This window comes from Meriones unguiculatus, chromosome 18, assembly GCF_030254825.1.
Source record: "Meriones unguiculatus strain TT.TT164.6M chromosome 18, Bangor_MerUng_6.1, whole genome shotgun sequence".
NCBI lineage: Eukaryota > Metazoa > Chordata > Mammalia > Rodentia > Muridae > Meriones > Meriones unguiculatus.
The window spans coordinates 14,381,431-14,397,817 of NC_083365.1; the positions used below are offsets into that span (position 1 = coordinate 14,381,431).

The window sequence follows — 16,387 nt, forward strand, 5'->3', positions numbered from 1 at the left end:
ACCAGTCACATGTGCTGTTCTTTTATAGAACGTACGAACTCTTCTTGAACGGTGGCACTCCTTATGAAAAAGGTGTTGAAGTGGACCCCTCAGTGTCCAGAAGAGGTACAGCCCTTATGTGTGACCCCTGTTAGCTGGCTTCTTAGCTCCATGACCCTGCCATAAGCAGGTTAAAGGAGGGAGGGTTCGTTTGGGTCTGCATTTCCTCAGGGTTCAGTCTGTGGTCACTGGGCCCTGTTAGCAAAGAACAACATGGCAAAGCATGTGATGGAGAAGTCTCTTCATCCCATGATGGCTGCTGGGACAGCGCAGAAGGGCAAGGCTCCCTGTATCTCCTTAACAGGCCCAGCTCCAGTGGCCTGAATGTATCTTTGATGGCCCCTGAAAGGTTCCCCATCTCCATATTTCCCAGGCTGGTGATCAACCTTTAATATATAGGTCTTTTTATAAGATTTCTCTCTCTTTTTTTTAATGTGTATGTTTGTATGTATGTATGTCTTTCTATTACATGCATACTTGGTGCCTGTGGTGGTCAGAAGAAGGCATTGGGTCCCCTGGAACTGGAGTTAAAGATGGTTGTGAGCCACCATGTGAGTTCTGGGAACCGAACAGTGGTCCTCTGCAAGAGCAGACAGTGCTCTTAACCACCGAGCCATCTCTCCAGCACCGTGGGCCTTTGAGTGGCATCTAGGTCCAAATTGTATTACCCTCCTTTCCTTAAAGACAAAGCAAGCAGTAGAGCAGCAGAGAATGAAGCTGCATCCCAACAAGACACCCTTTCCCCTCGGAATCACAGTCCTTAATGCGCCATCAGTATGAAAAGTAAGGCACTTTTATCTAGGTGTTTATTTTTGCTGGAACCTCAGAAATTTTAAGATAGGAATTGTGAAGAATGGGGACCCTGCCTCGGCGGCTTTTCACTGGACACTGGGTTGATGCCTGGCTTCATTAGGGCTTATATTGCTATAATGAAACATAAGCAGATGTTTCCTCCCTTGGTGAGGAGAGGGTTTATCTGGAGTACACCTTTGTTCACATGGTAGTCCCATCATGGGAGGAAGTCAAGGCAGGAACTCAGACAGAACAGGAGCTGTGGAGGGGTGCTGCTTACTGGCTTGCTCCCCAAGGCTTGCTCAGCTGCTTTCTTATAGAATCCAGGATCATGAGCCTGGGGATGGCCCCACCTACAATGGGCCAGGTCCTCTCTCATCAGTCATTAATAAAATGCCCTACAAGTTGCCTGCAGCCTTATCTTATATAGGCATTTCCTCAACTGAGGTTCCCATCTCTCAGATGACTCTGTGTCAAGTTGACATAAAACTGCCAGCATAATAACTTGTAATGTATAGGTGTAGCTATTTGGATGTATGCCAAGTGCCCTTAATACCATCCACCCCTCAGTGGCCTTTATACCATCCACCCAGCAGTATGCTGGAGAAGCAGGAAGATGGACACTAAGACAGATACAGACCTTCCTCACAGAGCATTAGTCCAAATACATGCAATATCTTGGCGCTCTTCCACTACCTGAGTCCCGGCACTCCTCACCACTGCCAATGCCCCACAGTGCCACCGCCCCCCCCCCCCCCCAGTGCCAAGTAGGGCTTTGGAATCTGAGGATCTGTTGCTTCTGCCTGGAGCCAGGAATGTTTCGTCAGATCCCTTTTTTCATGCCGCAGAGCATCTTCTCACAGTGGCCTGTGAGGTGCCCTCTAGAGACGCATGCACATTCACGCCAAGACAGGCCCATAGCAGCTGGGTAGGTGAACCCGCCTTTCATGTGTTGCAGCACTGCCTGCAGATTCTCGTGGAATGTGTGTTTAAATGGACATTATCCCAGCCACTTAAACCCTGACTCCATGTTCTTGATGTCTTTGTAGCACAGGGCAGTGTCTTTCGCCAGATGATAAGCATGCGGAGGCAGCCTCAACTTCTGGTGAAACTGCGCTCTCTAAACAGGAGGTCAAGGGCCATGCTCAGGTGAGTGGCTGGCCTGACCTCTCTGCAGGAGTGGGAGGTGGCAGGCTAGGTGGGGGAGCAGCTTGCCTGGCCTTCATCAGTTCTTGCCTCTTTCGGTACTCTACCAGAATTCTATACAGGCAACAGAATAGTAATAATGCACAGAATCACTTCCTTTCCACTTAGCCCAAGTGGTAGGTAAGAGATTTAAGTCCTGGAGAGATGTCTCTGTGGTTACCAGCACTTGCTGCTCTTCCAGAGGACCTGGCTTTGGTTCCATCATGTTGGCTTACAGCCATCCATTACGCCACCGCCAGGGGATTCACCTCCCTCCTCTTGCCTCCGTGGGCACCTGCACACATGTGATATACACACATAGACACCTGGGTTTTTAAATGATATAAGTCATGTTACAGTTAAACATTCTTGAATAAGCAGGAACTTCCTATCTTAAGGATATGAGAGTATAGTTGTAGCCTAAGGGGTCTTCTTTTCCATGTCAAGTTTAAGAAGATCTAATCCATGTAGAGCAAAATTGCCTTATTATCAAGCAGTTCTCTGAGTCTTGACAAATGTACCTGATGATGTAACAGTTCATGTAGGCGAAATGAAGAACGCCTCATTCTCTCTTTTACAAAAAGGAAGTTCCCTCATGTTCCTTTGCAATGAGCGCTCCAGCCCCAGCCTCAGGCAACCTCTCATATGTCTTCTTCCTTGGCACTGCAACATATCCCAGACCATCCTGAATGGTGCTATGTAGACTTACTATCTGACTTCTTTCACTCCGCGAGATCCACTGCAGGCCCGGCCATGCTGCTGGTGTGTTAGCAACTTGGTCCTTTTCATTCTAAATGGTGTTGCACTTGATGGGCAGGTCACTGTTGGCTTATGCATGCATTACCTGATGGTTCTAGCTCTGAACAGCCACTAAGAAAGCTTCTCCCAATATTTGCATACAATACACTTGCATACAGCACAGACGTCTACATTTCGAGTGGGTAAAAATGCCTAGGAATGGAGTCACTAGCTATATAGTACTGCTTTAACTTGATAAGAAGCTGCCAGACTGTCGTCGGTGTGACTGCGCCATTGACAGATAGCAAAGCACTGAGGTCCAGTTACTCTGCGTTCTCGACAGCACCAGGTTTGACCTCAGCGGGTGGGTGGACCATTCTACATGAGAATCTACCAGTGCCTCAGCGCCCTGTCGTCATTTTCTCACCTCTCTCAGGGTCTCAAACTTTCAAACATCAGCCCGACAAAGCTGTAATAAGGTTTAATAAAAGGGAGCATGTAAGAACTTGGTTATGAGTTAGCTCGTAACTGCAGTTATAGTTAGCTCATAGTTATGTGTGACACACACAGAAACGTAGTGGCATATGTGCATACAATTATCTTATGCATAGCTAAATGTCAATGCGATTCTAGTATCTGTTCAAAGAGCACATCTGGTAAGATCAGACATGGTCTTTCAATGGGCTTTGAAGGGTTGAAGGACGTGAGCATGGGCACGGAGGGGACCAGGGAAGGATGCATGTTGGGCAGAGCCTGCTGAGAGGACTGTCCTGCCAGGACCTGCCTACCGGTCTCCAGGAAGTCGGGAAAAGTTGCCAGCAAGATGGCTCAGCGGATAGAGGTGCCTGCCACTAAGCCTGACAATCCGTGTTTGCTCCCCACGGGCCACATGGTGGAAGGAGAGAACCAATTCCTAAGAGTTGTCTTCAGCCCACGCCCACACTCCCACCCTCACACACCCCCGGATGCCCACACACAAATTACTATATAATTTTAACTTTTGTAGTGAAGTGGGAAAGTGAAAGAGAGCTTGGTCTGCTGTTCTCAGTCCAGGTTGTGCCATCAGTCCAGACAGCCCTTGTCCTAACCTCATGCTGAAGTGTCAGGTACCCTTTACAGGTCGGTCTGTCAGCAGCCGTTAATAAGTGTTCGTGGATACTGTTCACTCTTGGCTTTTTTTTTTCTCTAGACATTCATGGGGCCTCTAATCCACCCTTCCCCTTTTGGGCAACCTCCCCTTGAAAATTAGTTTCTTTTCAAGGTGAGGGAACAAAAGCCTCACAGTAGCCGCCTTTGTGTGAACAGAGCCCAGTCCTTCTGTCTTCGTTCCCCCTGTTGGCGCTGGCCCACTGCTCACCTGTGGCCAGGCCTGCAGGGCTCCTGTCAGGGACAGCTCTCAGTGCTGCTTTCTTGGCTCAGTTATGCTTCACTGTCTCGGGATCAAGCTGGCCTGTGTGGCACAGAGGTCAAGGAGGCAGCCATCTGTCTGCAACTCTAAACAATGCCCTGTGGTGTCGAGTCATGGGCAAAAGTCCTTAGTCCCTGTTCCCCAGACTTCAGGAACCCACTGCAGCCTGTGTTAAATGCAGCTCACAGCAGGCACAGAAACAGGTGTGTGCATGATTTCCAAGTAGAGGTCTTCCTGGGAGTGCTGCTTGTGCTTTGGGAACTTCACCCCCGCTGGCTCCAGTCTCTCTGCCTGTCTGCCATGTGCCCTTTTCTTTCAGACCCACAGACTTAAGCTGTGTCTTGAAATTCTACTTTGAGTACCATGTTGGTGTGATCCAAGCACAGGCTTCTCACAGAAACCAGGCCACAGACTTTCTGGGGCCAGAGGATTGTGGACCATAAGACCTGTGCCATGGGTTCAAGGAGAGAGGCTGGGTGCCAGTGTGTGAGCTTTACACACAGTTCTCTGAGCTTCCCCACCAGGGAAGTGCAGACAGGGAAGGCTGGCCTGTTCAGCATCCTCACCTCCCTGCCGAGTTCCCCGCCATGGGTGGGTGAGGAAGGGTAAAACACCCCCACACTGTCCTCCTCCGGCTTAAAGGTATATCTCACTTCTAGCTGCAACTGCCCTGCTAACCAACCTTACCTGTGTTTGACTACAGTTCTCTCTGCTACATGGGGAGAGATGTTCAATGGGGCTCTTCCCATTTTGCCAAGGAACACACAACAGTGGAGGCCTGGGCACTGGCGAGATGCCCCATTTGCATTTTCATTGGTGCCCATTTTCGCCTAAGACCCAGCTTGCTTGTCGCGCCTACCCCATCCGACATTTTTGCATGTGTACTATCTGTGTATTAGAAGACATGAGCATGCAAAGAGCAGGCCCACTTCCTATACCAGTGTCTTTGCACAAGGAAGAGCCCTGTCCCCTGGGCCCACAGCCTGGCGAGCCACTTACCTCAAGTAGTTCCCTGTTCAGCTCCACCAGCACTTGCCCCGTTTTTTCCTTCCTTCCTTCCTTCCTTCCTTCCTGCCTTCCTTCCTTCTTTCCATCTTTCCTTCCTTCCTTCCTTTTTTCTGAGATAGAGTCTCTAGGATCTCTTTACTATTTATCTCTTACTCTAGAACTCACTATGAAGACCAGGCTGGCCTTGAATTTACAGAGCTCCACATGTCTCTGCCTCTTTAGTGCTGATATTAAAGGTGTGTGCCAGCCGCCACCAAGAGCCATTTTCCAAAGGTGCTAAACTTGACTCAGTTTGACCAAAGGCACATTTCTGAGGCTCTGAGGAGAGAGAGCTCTGAGTTCAGGCTCTTGGGGCTGAATGTCAGGGAATGTTGGTCCAGAACAATGGTCTGTAAATGTCTACAGTTGTTTTCCTCTGTCTGTTTGATGCATTCCCACCTCTTTTGCTTATATTTCACTCTTGCTAAAAATACAGTAAGAATATTAGTGCTCGGGCCCATTCACTACATGCCAGTTCTAGTTTGCTGATCTTCAGGTGGAGTTTGCTGATCTTTGGCTCAAACTTTAGTAGCTTAGAACTTTCTGGTCATCTTAGGTTTGGAAAAAATGAGGTAATTTCTCTGAAAAAAAAAAAAGTGAAACACCACTGCCTCACACAGTAGGGAGGGGGAAGGAAAGGAGCGCATACCCTGAAGGAGCACCCACGCCTTCCAGACAGATGGAGCAGGCAGATCTGTAGGAAGAAGAGGGCAGACAGACGGAAGGAAGGTTCCACCCTTCCCCTGGCGACACAAGTGACAGGTATTCATGATGAGCCCGTACTTGGCATACAAGGGCGCACTGCCCACAGAGGATATCCTTGTAGGGCATGGTGACATTAAGACTCTATAAGTGGTTCTCAACAGTCAGTCATGAAACCTAGCTTGAATTTATACCAAATTAGTATTTTATGTGCTCAGTGAACAATAGTTAGTGCATATGACTGTGGCAAGACAGCCTAGAGGGGTTGGAGAGATGGCTCAGAGGCTGCTCTTCCAGAGGTCTCGAGTTCAATTCCCAGCCAGCAACCACATGATGGCTCACAACCATCTATATGAGGTCTGGTGCTCTCTTCTGGCATGCAGGTGTACATGCAGACAGAACACTGTATACATAATAAATCTTAAAAAAAAGAGACAGCCTAGAAATGCAGGGATGGGGAATGTTCATCCACATTGCTTGAAGCTGGTTTACCTGTGGACTCCTTTGCTGCTGCACACCAGCCTAATGGCCACACTCATCTCTTCCTCTAGCCAACAGGAAGCCTGACCATTACCTCTGTGATCAGATTCCTTTCTAAAATTTGCTAGATATCAAAATAAAGGATTACTTATAAAGATTGAGGTCACCATTGTAACCTTAGAATTATGTTTGTTCTGAATCTAAAGCAAGACTCTTACATAGTTGGATTTATCTTTTAAAATTCTCTTTCAATCTATATATTTTGATTGGGAAATTTTGATCCATTTACACTTAATGTAGTTGCCCATGGGGAGTGCCATCATTTTGGCATTTGTTGCTTATTTTCTGTATATCTTGTAGACTTTTTTATTTCATTTTCTTTCATACTGTTTTTTGTTTGTTTGTTTCTTTGTTTAATTGATTTTTGGCACTGACACTTTTGATTCCATTTCCATTTGCGTGTAGTCTGTAAGTCGTGTGTATTCATTTGCACACACTTGTGTGCATGTGTGTTTACTATGGAAATTACATATCCCACTCCAAAATTATAATAATCTATTTTAAACTGCTGTCGTCTTAACCTTAATATTAAAACTTTTGAGTCCTTGCCATATACCAGACGCTATATAAAATGTTACGCCTGCTTTATTTTAATCCTTTCAGTAACCTGAAATTCAGGTATTAGGCTTGGCACCCTGTAAAGAAGGAAACGGAGTGATTAATGAATCCCTAGTCTGACTGCTAGGAAGTAGCAAAGTTGGGATTCAGTTCAGGTCTGTCACGCCTCCTCTGTCCCTCCCAGCCCATGAACAGTCTCAACTGGCATTTCCTCTTCTTCCACCACATCAGGCTTGGCAGCCACATGCCTTTGTTCAAGCTTGTAGCTCACTAGTCCCTTTCCAAAAGAAGGCATTAATGGCTTTCCTTTTATTTGCCCTTTAACATGGGCGTGGACATTAGCGTGGGGGCACAGCATGCAGCACGGTGCTGAGACATGAAAGTGTCTCTCTGAGGAGACTAGTTATCTCTGGTTTAACCTGACCAAGTTGTGGTGCACGTTTTCCTTTAAACTGTAGAATCTTTTCCCCAATAATAAAGTAAAACTTGCAACTGTTCATTCAAGCAATACATGGAAGAAAAACCCAGTAGTTTGGATTGAAAGGGCCTGTTTAATGACTGCCTTTCTTCCCCTCTTAGTCTGCTGCCAGAAACCTTGGTGGGGAGCATGTGCTCCACTCACTTACTGATATTTTACCGACAAATTCTTGGAGATGTACTCCTGAGGGACAGGACAAACCTGCAGAGTGCTGGTAAGTTTGGGCTCTTTCCCGTGAAACCCTTGAAGGTGTGTGTTCTGAGCCAGCTTGTGTCTCCTGCCTACAGATGTGGCACATGGAATATGACATTGGTGTCCACACATCACTCAGGAGCAGCTTTGTGAGCCCAAACATGCCCAGCTCCTTCCCACACACAGCCTCAGCTTTTCCATTCTGGGCCCACCTGGAAACAGTTTCCTCTTCAGTCTTGGACTCATCTCTTTTCACCTGTGACCTGTCATCTTTTCAGGAAGCCAGCAGAGTCGTCCCCGACAGCTGTGCTTAACATAATGAAGTGTGTCCATGGATCAGTTACAAGTCAATAAATGAAACTGTTCCAGTGTCGCTGGACCATTTTTTATCCGTGGGGTTTCATTTTAAATTCATTGTTATGTGTGTGTGCTAGATGATGCCTTCACGCGCACATGAATGCATTGCAGGTGGAAGTCCAGGCTTTTTGTTGGGCAAATTCATGCCTCACCCTCCACTTCACTCATCATGGAAGGGCCTCTCAATTGAGCCCGGAGCTTCCCCATACAACCTGACTGGCTAGCTCTAGGATCCACTCTCTCTACTGCAATATATGTGAGCTGCCACACCAAACTAGCATTTGCATGGGTTCTGGGGAGTCCAGACTTCAGTCCTCTTATTAGTACAGCACCTGCTGGCACCATTCAGTTATCTCCCTGATCCTTGTCATTTGTTTTTGAGTTCAAAACTTTTTCCAAGTAAAATATTAAAAAAATACTTTTAGAAATCAACAAGCTGTCACACATGAATGAACTTTCCAAGAGAAGTACCCATGCTATAAGAGCCTGGTTTTAAAATAAACCATTTTAATTCTGTGGTGCATCGCTTGAACTCTGGAAATCAGTGTGTCCAGATACCCACTGCCTGCTGGGTATATGATGATGTGCCCTTGAATGATGAGTGAGAAAGGTATGGTTGAACCCATCATAATAGAGCACCCACGCTTCAAAACAAATGACGTGAGTAATCCCTTTAGCCTTTTACAATAATTGGTCACAAGAAAAATAGACAGAGGGACCATGTACCAAGAAGACCTGAATGAATGTGTAACACGAAGAAAGGCTTCTACGAGCAGGTAATATCAAAGATGAAATATCAAAGATGAAACCTGAGCAAAAGATTAGACAGTGGGGAGATTTGAGAGAATCCTTTCTGTTAGAGTAACCAGTGTGCCTGGACACCCAGCGCGGGAAAATGCATCTATGCCCATGAGATTGAAGTTGAAGGTAGGCTGGCATGGAATGGAGTACAGGGATTGGGACAGCCTGGCAAGGCCTCACACTGTGGACAATTATATTCCTAGTTAGAAGTCTACATCCAGAGTCTTGTCCCAGAAATGTAGGAGAACAAAGTCAAAAGCTACACAGAAACATCCAAAGAAATACCTGAGCTGTAACCATCTGTTGCCCTTGGATTTAACTACTAGGAACCTTCACCAGTAGCACAGCTCACATGCAGGCTTACTGGCTGTTGTAGAGGCAAGGAGGCTGTTCTCGGTTGATCTCTACTGAGGTGCAGGATGGTGGGATGTGTGACACTAGGCATTTCGGAAACAAATGCTGTTGTCTGAATGTGACTCTTCCGAAATTGATGCATTGCATTATGATGGAATAGAGAGGAAGGGAGGGCCTTTAAGAGGAATCAGGCCCTTGACTCTTGAGTGGATTTAGGTATCTTTGTAGAAGGGCTTGATACTGCCCTTCTAGTTCTTCCACACTCTCTTTTACAGAAGATACACTGGCCATCCTCCTGGGATACCTCATTTCAGAACTTCCTAGAATAAATGTAGAGACACAGAGAGATTAAATGGGACAGCTTCGAGCCTCTGAACTCTCCTGGAAGCCAAAGTGTGTAAAAGGGTGTTAGCAGCAAATAATTGGCCTAAATTTTAATCTGAATAGACATGGTGAGATCAAATAAAAGAAAATAAGAATGCAATTTAAATTCTTCCTGTTGTGTGTTTCAGATTTAATTAGTCATCCAGTGCTGGCCACCTTCCCTGTGCTGCTGGAGCAGCCTGACGTGATGGATGCTCTCAGGGTGGGTAGCATGTAGCATGGTGGAAACCTGCTGGAGCTAGGTGTTTCTCAGCCGCTGTCCATTGTCTTGCTAACACAGCCTCATTCTTCTAAGCTTGGTGGATATTACTCCCCAGGGCTTACCTCTCCAATGCAGTGGCAGTGGGGACTGCTGAGTTCATTACTGAACTTTCTTGCCTGTTCTATTCCTCCGTATAAGATGCCCAAGAGGCTACTCCAAGAGCGAAACTCTAAAACGATCTGCTATGTCAGTCAGCTGAGCTTTCAGAAGAGTTGGGGTTTCATGCCATCTTTGATTTCATTCAGCATACTGTGCTGTCTGAAATAGCAACTGGATTTAAAGTGAACAGTTTGAAATCTCCAATCTTCTGTTGAATTTGCATTTCCAAAATCACTATTTCGTGTGTCTCAACCTGAAGCATTAGGGCCAACAAAAAGAGAAGCCTTGTGACCATGCAAGGCTCAGACACAGATAACATGGTAGATGCCATGGCCAAGTTTGGGGCCTTCAAAGATTTGGTGAAAGCAGCCAATGACTATCAGAACTCTGTCTCACTAAAGATCCGTAGGTGGGAGGGACCTGACAAAGGGCTGGGGCCTCAGCTTAACCCGCTGATGGGGTTGCTGTCTTGGGTGTGAGAGGATCAGCAAAAACCTTTTAAGGCAGATCGGATCCAATTTGGCATGATACATGTGGAGGGGCCAAGAGTGGCCAAAATGAGAGGCTGCACTTGGAGAGCGAGGAAAACAGGGAGTGACTGTGACCAGGAAGTGTCCTCCTTCCGGCAGTGCAGAGGCAGAGCAGCACGTGCACGGGAGGATGGTGGCCACATCCGCTGGACTTCTGGCTGAGACAGTAGTCAAGCTGCCATGAGGCGGAGGCAGAGGCTCCCTTTTACAGTTTTTTGTCTTATAGATAAAATAATTTTAGAACAGTCCCAGAAGGAAACCTGAGGACAGTTTTATTGGACTTTAAGCGTGAAGTTAAGTTGAGTGCCCAGGGTTCTTGGGCGCAGCTTTCTCAGAGAATCTAGCAGGACTCCCACATGGCAGTCATGGTCCAGTCAGTGCCCATCTCGTGGGACAGCCTTCAGAACAGTGGGGCTTTCCTGCTTGAAGAAGCGTTTGCCTGCCCAGTATCCAAGGGTCCTGTACTAGCAGAGCAAGAATAGTCTCACATTGGAGTCTCAGAAACAAAACACCAGGCCAAGCAAGCTGAGGATCTTGACAGATGCAGGAGGAGTGAACTGCAAGAGGCAGAGGCTCAGCTGTACTTCCCGAGTCAGAGGTCAAGAAAGCAGGCAGGCATCACAGTGCAGGTCTGAGAAACAGCCTGGGGTAGGCTGTCACTAGAGAGGATTGTTTCTCACTCATGATTCCCTCCCAACATGGCTGCATCCCATAGCTACCCAAGGGTGGAGCCTGGTGAAAGCCCTGTTCTCTTCTAGAGCCATCTGGAGTGAATAGCTTTCTCTGTTGCTGTGTGCCCCTGAAGGAAAAAGTAGAGGATTGACGTTGGGTTCTCCACTGTCTTTGCCTCAGGAGCCTGTTCATTTCTGCACATATTTCATTGGCCAAACCAGTCCTGTGTTCTGCTTAACTCGAGCAGAGCTGGGAAAGATAGGCTTCCGTTTGTTCCAGAAGGAAAGGGGTGGGTCTCAGTGAGGTGGCAGTGACCCTCGCACACGCTGTCCCCACCAAGTCCCCCTGTCTGAGCCCCTACCCCACTGCTTTCTGTGAACTAAAAGCTCGGGTGGAGTCTTCACACTGACAGTTTTCCGACAGTGAAGCTAAGTGACTAAGCAATGCTCACGCTGAGTCACAGCATCTTTTAAGATGTGCATTATCAAGTGTGTGAGTCTTGGCTTCACTCAGCTAAGCGCAGCTTGTGGTTGGTGTTTTAATGATGGTGACACCTGGCCTGTTGTAAAACACTGTGACTCTGAAGGGTTCTCTTGAGCTAGAGGCAGAAGGGGCAAGTTCACAGGGTAGCTTGTCACAACCTCGGGAGGATGAAATAACCTCAGCTATACCAAGACTTCATGGTCAGCCCATCAGCACATCCTTCCTTCAGGGGCGGACGGGTCCCTGCCTCAGCACCCTGTGACCATAAGCACCTATGGTTGGCCTGCCCTACCCAGAAGGGCTGATGCGTTCGGGTACCTACAGGTCGCTATCTACAAATCCACACAAAACTAGTCCTGGACAGTCAGCCTGGAGACTGGGCATACTCACCCAGCCTTACAGACTACCAGGGACTTGCTTTGCCAAGGTCTTCAGTTCATCCACATGTGGGATCCCTTGATCGCCGGCTTCTCTGCTTTAAAGACAATTTTGTGAAGCCTGTGGACAGGCTCTAAACGTTTACTTGCAAATTGACTTGTCGGTCCCATCCCTTGTCACCAGTGTGACCGGGAGAGTCGCTAGCGTAGGGGACTTGGCAGGGCTTCCTATTGTTGTTGCTGTCTCTTAGAAGCTCATGACGGTCTCAGCATCTGGGCATTGTGTGTGGTTGGCACAGGCGTTTGTTTTACTCATTCCTTTTGTAAGTCGGTTATAATAAGCACGGGTTTCTGAGGTGTCCTTCCCAGGTGTGCCGGCCCTCCCTGTCAGGCTGGTTCTGGGTTGCTGGCAATAGATGCCGTTGACAGTGCTACCTCTTTCTCGTTAAATGCTCTGCAGCACTTCTGACCCTGCCCAAAACTACATATATACATATGTGTGCATACATACAGAGCTGCACACATACATATGTACATACCTATATACCCACCTACCTACACACATACATACAGGGTAAAGCTGCAGAAGGTGTCAGCAGGAGTGCTATGACTAATGCAGTGTCTGTTCTCCTCTTTAGAGTTCGTGGGCTGAGAAAGAAAGCACCTTGAAGCGATCAGAGAAGGTGGGCTTTCACACCGACCTCCAGACTGATTTCCTGTGTGTTTCAGTGAGAGGCCACCATAGATGGAACCCCTTCCTCAACCAAACTGTGCCATTGCAGTTGCACAGACACAGTCTAAGAAGGCATCGTGTTTGCTCCTTAGTGTAAAGGGGCCCTGAACAAACTGGTCATTTCAGATCCCTGAGCTTTACTTGATGAAGAAGTCTCTAAACTAGTCTTGTAGTTAGCTAGCAAATATCTTCTTTTTTTTTTTTTTTTTAAGTCCCTCTAGCTCTTACACACACATGAAATAAAGAGAAGGGGTCAAAAAGCTGGCCCAAGTGAGGGGTGCACTGAATGGAATGCTTGCCTCTGACTTACACTGCCCCAGGCCACTGAGCAAGCCTGGCCTTGACCAGTGAGTGGGCCACTGCCGGAATCCAGGAATCCACAGACATTTTCTGTTTAGGACCGGGTAGTGAGTTCAGACACGCTTTGTAAGACGCATTGTCTCCCACAGTGAGGCTACTGTCAACAAGAAAAAGCCACCGCAGAGACATGCGAAAGCCCAAAGCTCTGTGTCTATTTACAAAAGGAGTCAGAGACCGCATCAGTCTCGTGGTTCGCTACTCCGTGATCTAGCGGGTGTACCCCAGCCCACGTGCCTCGTGTGCCCTGGGATAGCTAAGGATGTGGCCCAACCCAAAATTGTAAATGTACTTAAAACACTGACATTTCTTTTGGAAAATTTCACATGGTTTTCAAGAGTTAGCTCTGTAGACGACATATTGTGTCAAAATGTCAGAAAGTTAGACACACCTCAAGTGTTGGTTACAAGAAATGTAGGGGAAAGACAGAAGAAAAAGAAAAGGCCTAAACTTCCGAGCGGGAGCAGGCTCGTCTGAGCTTGCGCGTGACCAGTACCAATGCACTTTAGCCAGTCTCTAGGTTCCAGACCTTTCTAGAGCAGCAGTGAGTGAGCTGCTGGGCCTCTGCAGCCGGGGAGCCCTCTGTGCTCAGCCAGAGCACCCTGAGGTCCCTCCCCTGCTTATGGGCCCCCGGCTAGGTGGTTCTCATTGTCTGGGGAGTGTCTGATGCCCTCACTTTTTACCAATAGTCTCCCTGCCTGGGCCTCCTTTCTCCACATCACACAGAGTGCTTGCCATTTCCCTTCTGCCTCCCCACCCCCCTTTTTTGTTGTTGTTTGTTTGTCTTTGTTTTTGTAGATAATACCTGTGGCTGGCCTGGAACTTGTTAAGTAGACCTGCTTACCCTCCAACTCACAAGAGTCTAACTGCCTTTGCCTCCTGAGTGCTAGAATTAAAGGTGTGCACCGCCATGCCCAGCCCTGCTTCTCTCTGGCACTGAGGCAATTCTCTCTGGCAGACAATAATTCAACTACATCTATATAGCCCCCTTGCATTGTGGGTTGTGCATGCATGCCTTCGTGTCTGTGTGTGTGTGTGTGTGTGTGTGTGTGTGTGTGTGTCACTAGAGTAGATTGTAGCACTTTGGTCTCCTTGACAGAGCATGTGACTGCCTCACAGAGCCCCTACAGAGTTCTTGGGGAGAGCCGCTAAGATTGGTTCCATTTTGCCGCTCATTCCCTACCTGCCAGGTCCTCGGTCCTGCTCCTCAGTGGCTTTTAGCCAACAGCTCACGGGATTTTATATCTTGAGAGCAACGATACCAGTCTACTCATAGTTCTCTGTGGTGGTGTTTTCCTAGAGAGACAAAGAGCTGCTGAAGTCCGAGTTCCTCCTGGTCTACCACGACTGCGTGCTCCCTCTGCTGCATTCCACGCTGTTGCCCCCGTTCAGGTGGGCTGAGGAGGAGACAGAGGCCGCTCGCTGGAAAGCCATCGCCGACTTCCTCAAGCAGAGCCGAGAGAACGAGGGTTCCCTGAAGGCTCTGCTGTCACCAGATGGGGTTCACAAGCCGTTTGACCTTTCCGAGCAGACCTATGACTTCTTGGGTGAAATCAGGAAGAATTCAGCCTGACGGTGGCCCTGGCTCTCGATTCCCACTACACCTGGAGGGCCCCCCATGATGACATGGCTCAAACAACAGAACCAAAAGAAACAGACTACTTAGACATTCAGTCATATTCTTTTGTGTACAAATTATATTTTCAAAGAAATATCTAATAATTTGACTATGTAAAACAATAAAATAAGTTTTATAAGGAATATTGTTATATCTAAGTATGAATATTTTTCAAGACACCAATTCATAAGTATCGAGCTGAAGGTGTAGATGTCTATGAAAGAGTTTTTAGCAAAGGCTGACTTTGTGATTATTGAAGAAGAAAAAAATATTATCTACCCAGAAAATATACTTTCAAATCCTAAGACTGATACTTAATGTCAAGTGCAGGGCTCAGCAATATCGGGCTTGTCTGGTTCATGCAGGGCCCTGGGCTCCAACCCCAGCATTGTGAAGACAGAATATATAAACTGCTGAATATTGTTAATGATATGTATGAGCCCATTTGAGGAATTGTGTTGTGAGTCATTTAACTCAGTCTCACATTTGGATTGACTTGTCCCTGAGTAGAACAAATACAGAATCCTTGTCTTTTCAAGTCAATATCAAAAGTTCAACTTTGTTAAAAAAAATTTTTTTAACCCACATTATAGAGTGGTACTGACATGGTTTGCAGTAGAATACGAGGTCTTGGTGCACCTCAGATATACTCGAAGGTGCTACCAAATTTTCTCACACCTTTGTTGTTAACCATAGCAGCACGGCTGTCTCTCGAGGGCCTGGCCATGTTCCACATCTCCTGGTTGGTAATGATAATGCCGCGGCACTGCTGAGGACCTCGTCGGGACTGTCAGTGCTCGCCTGAGCTGCGTGGTCCTCTGCGCTGCTGCAGGCTGCAGGTCCGTGGTGCTGCTGAAGAGATGGACACAACAGGTCGTGTGATCTGTGGAAAGTCGGAGCTAGTCAGCGGCTCAGCGGACGCGCCACGTACTATGTCTGCCGCCCCAGAGGCTCCACCTCGCGATGCAGACTTAAGAATTGCATGTGCAGACAGGCAGTACCTACTACTGCCAGCCTGCTGCCCCGTGCAATGTAGTCTTAAAAATGTGCAAGTAAAATGTAAGAAAGGTATTTAAAGAAAAGTATGGATGAATGAAGAAGAGGCCAACCTAAACTGTTAAGAATCCCCAAAATACATTTAACAGTGTAAGAGAACTTTATTATAGAAATTTGTTACATTGTGACACTTCTGAGCTGTTCCAACTTCCACTAGCCCAGGCTCTTAAAGGTCGAATTCAAGGAACGGTTGAGAGAGGCAGGGACCGAGCCTCCAGCCTGTGAAGTCTAGGGAGACACACTTAAGTTCTGTCCAAACCACAATGGGCCTTGAGCTCAGAAATGAGCTTGGTCTGGCAGAATTCCCGGCCCATAGCATGACAGACAAGTGGGAACTTGGCCTTGAGAAGAAGAACCCGCTGCACCACACCCCTCCGTGTGAGCCCTCTGTCCTGGGTGACAATAAGGGGCTGTTGAAGGCCGTCTTCTGCCCATCACTTTAAGGCTCACTTCCCTGGCAGCTCCGCTCCTTCCCAGGACCTCTCCAGCTGTCGTTCCCCAGAAGACCCTGCCGGGTCGGATGTGCACAGGGGTTTCGGGGCCTCTGTCCTACCCAGCCTCCTGGAGGCCTGTTCTAAAGGGAACCTGAGACCATGTTATAACTACTGTAAAGTTGGTTTTTTCT

At 47.5% G+C, this 16,387-nt stretch overlaps 1 protein-coding gene across 5 annotated transcripts in view; it reads left to right on the forward strand.

Annotated features, from left to right (window-relative positions):
* Positions 1–14,849, forward strand: part of Nphp1 (nephrocystin 1) — a 51,652-nt gene extending 36,803 nt beyond the window's left edge. For 4 of the 5 annotated variants that reach the window (XM_060372135.1, XM_060372138.1, XM_060372137.1 and 1 more), the window contains exons 15-20: positions 29–105; positions 1,881–1,980; positions 7,589–7,701; positions 9,704–9,777; positions 12,637–12,681; positions 14,389–14,849. In XM_060372135.1, the coding sequence (XP_060228118.1) occupies positions 29–105; positions 1,881–1,980; positions 7,589–7,701; positions 9,704–9,777; positions 12,637–12,681; positions 14,389–14,661 (682 nt within the window). In that variant the 3' untranslated portion in view covers positions 14,662–14,849. Of the gene's footprint in view, positions 1–28; positions 106–1,880; positions 1,981–7,588; positions 7,702–7,774; positions 9,671–9,703; positions 9,778–12,636; positions 12,682–14,388 lie in introns of those variants that run through there. The other variant, XM_060372140.1, reaches the window with a different exon arrangement.
* Positions 14,850–16,387: the final 1,538 nt, after the last annotated feature.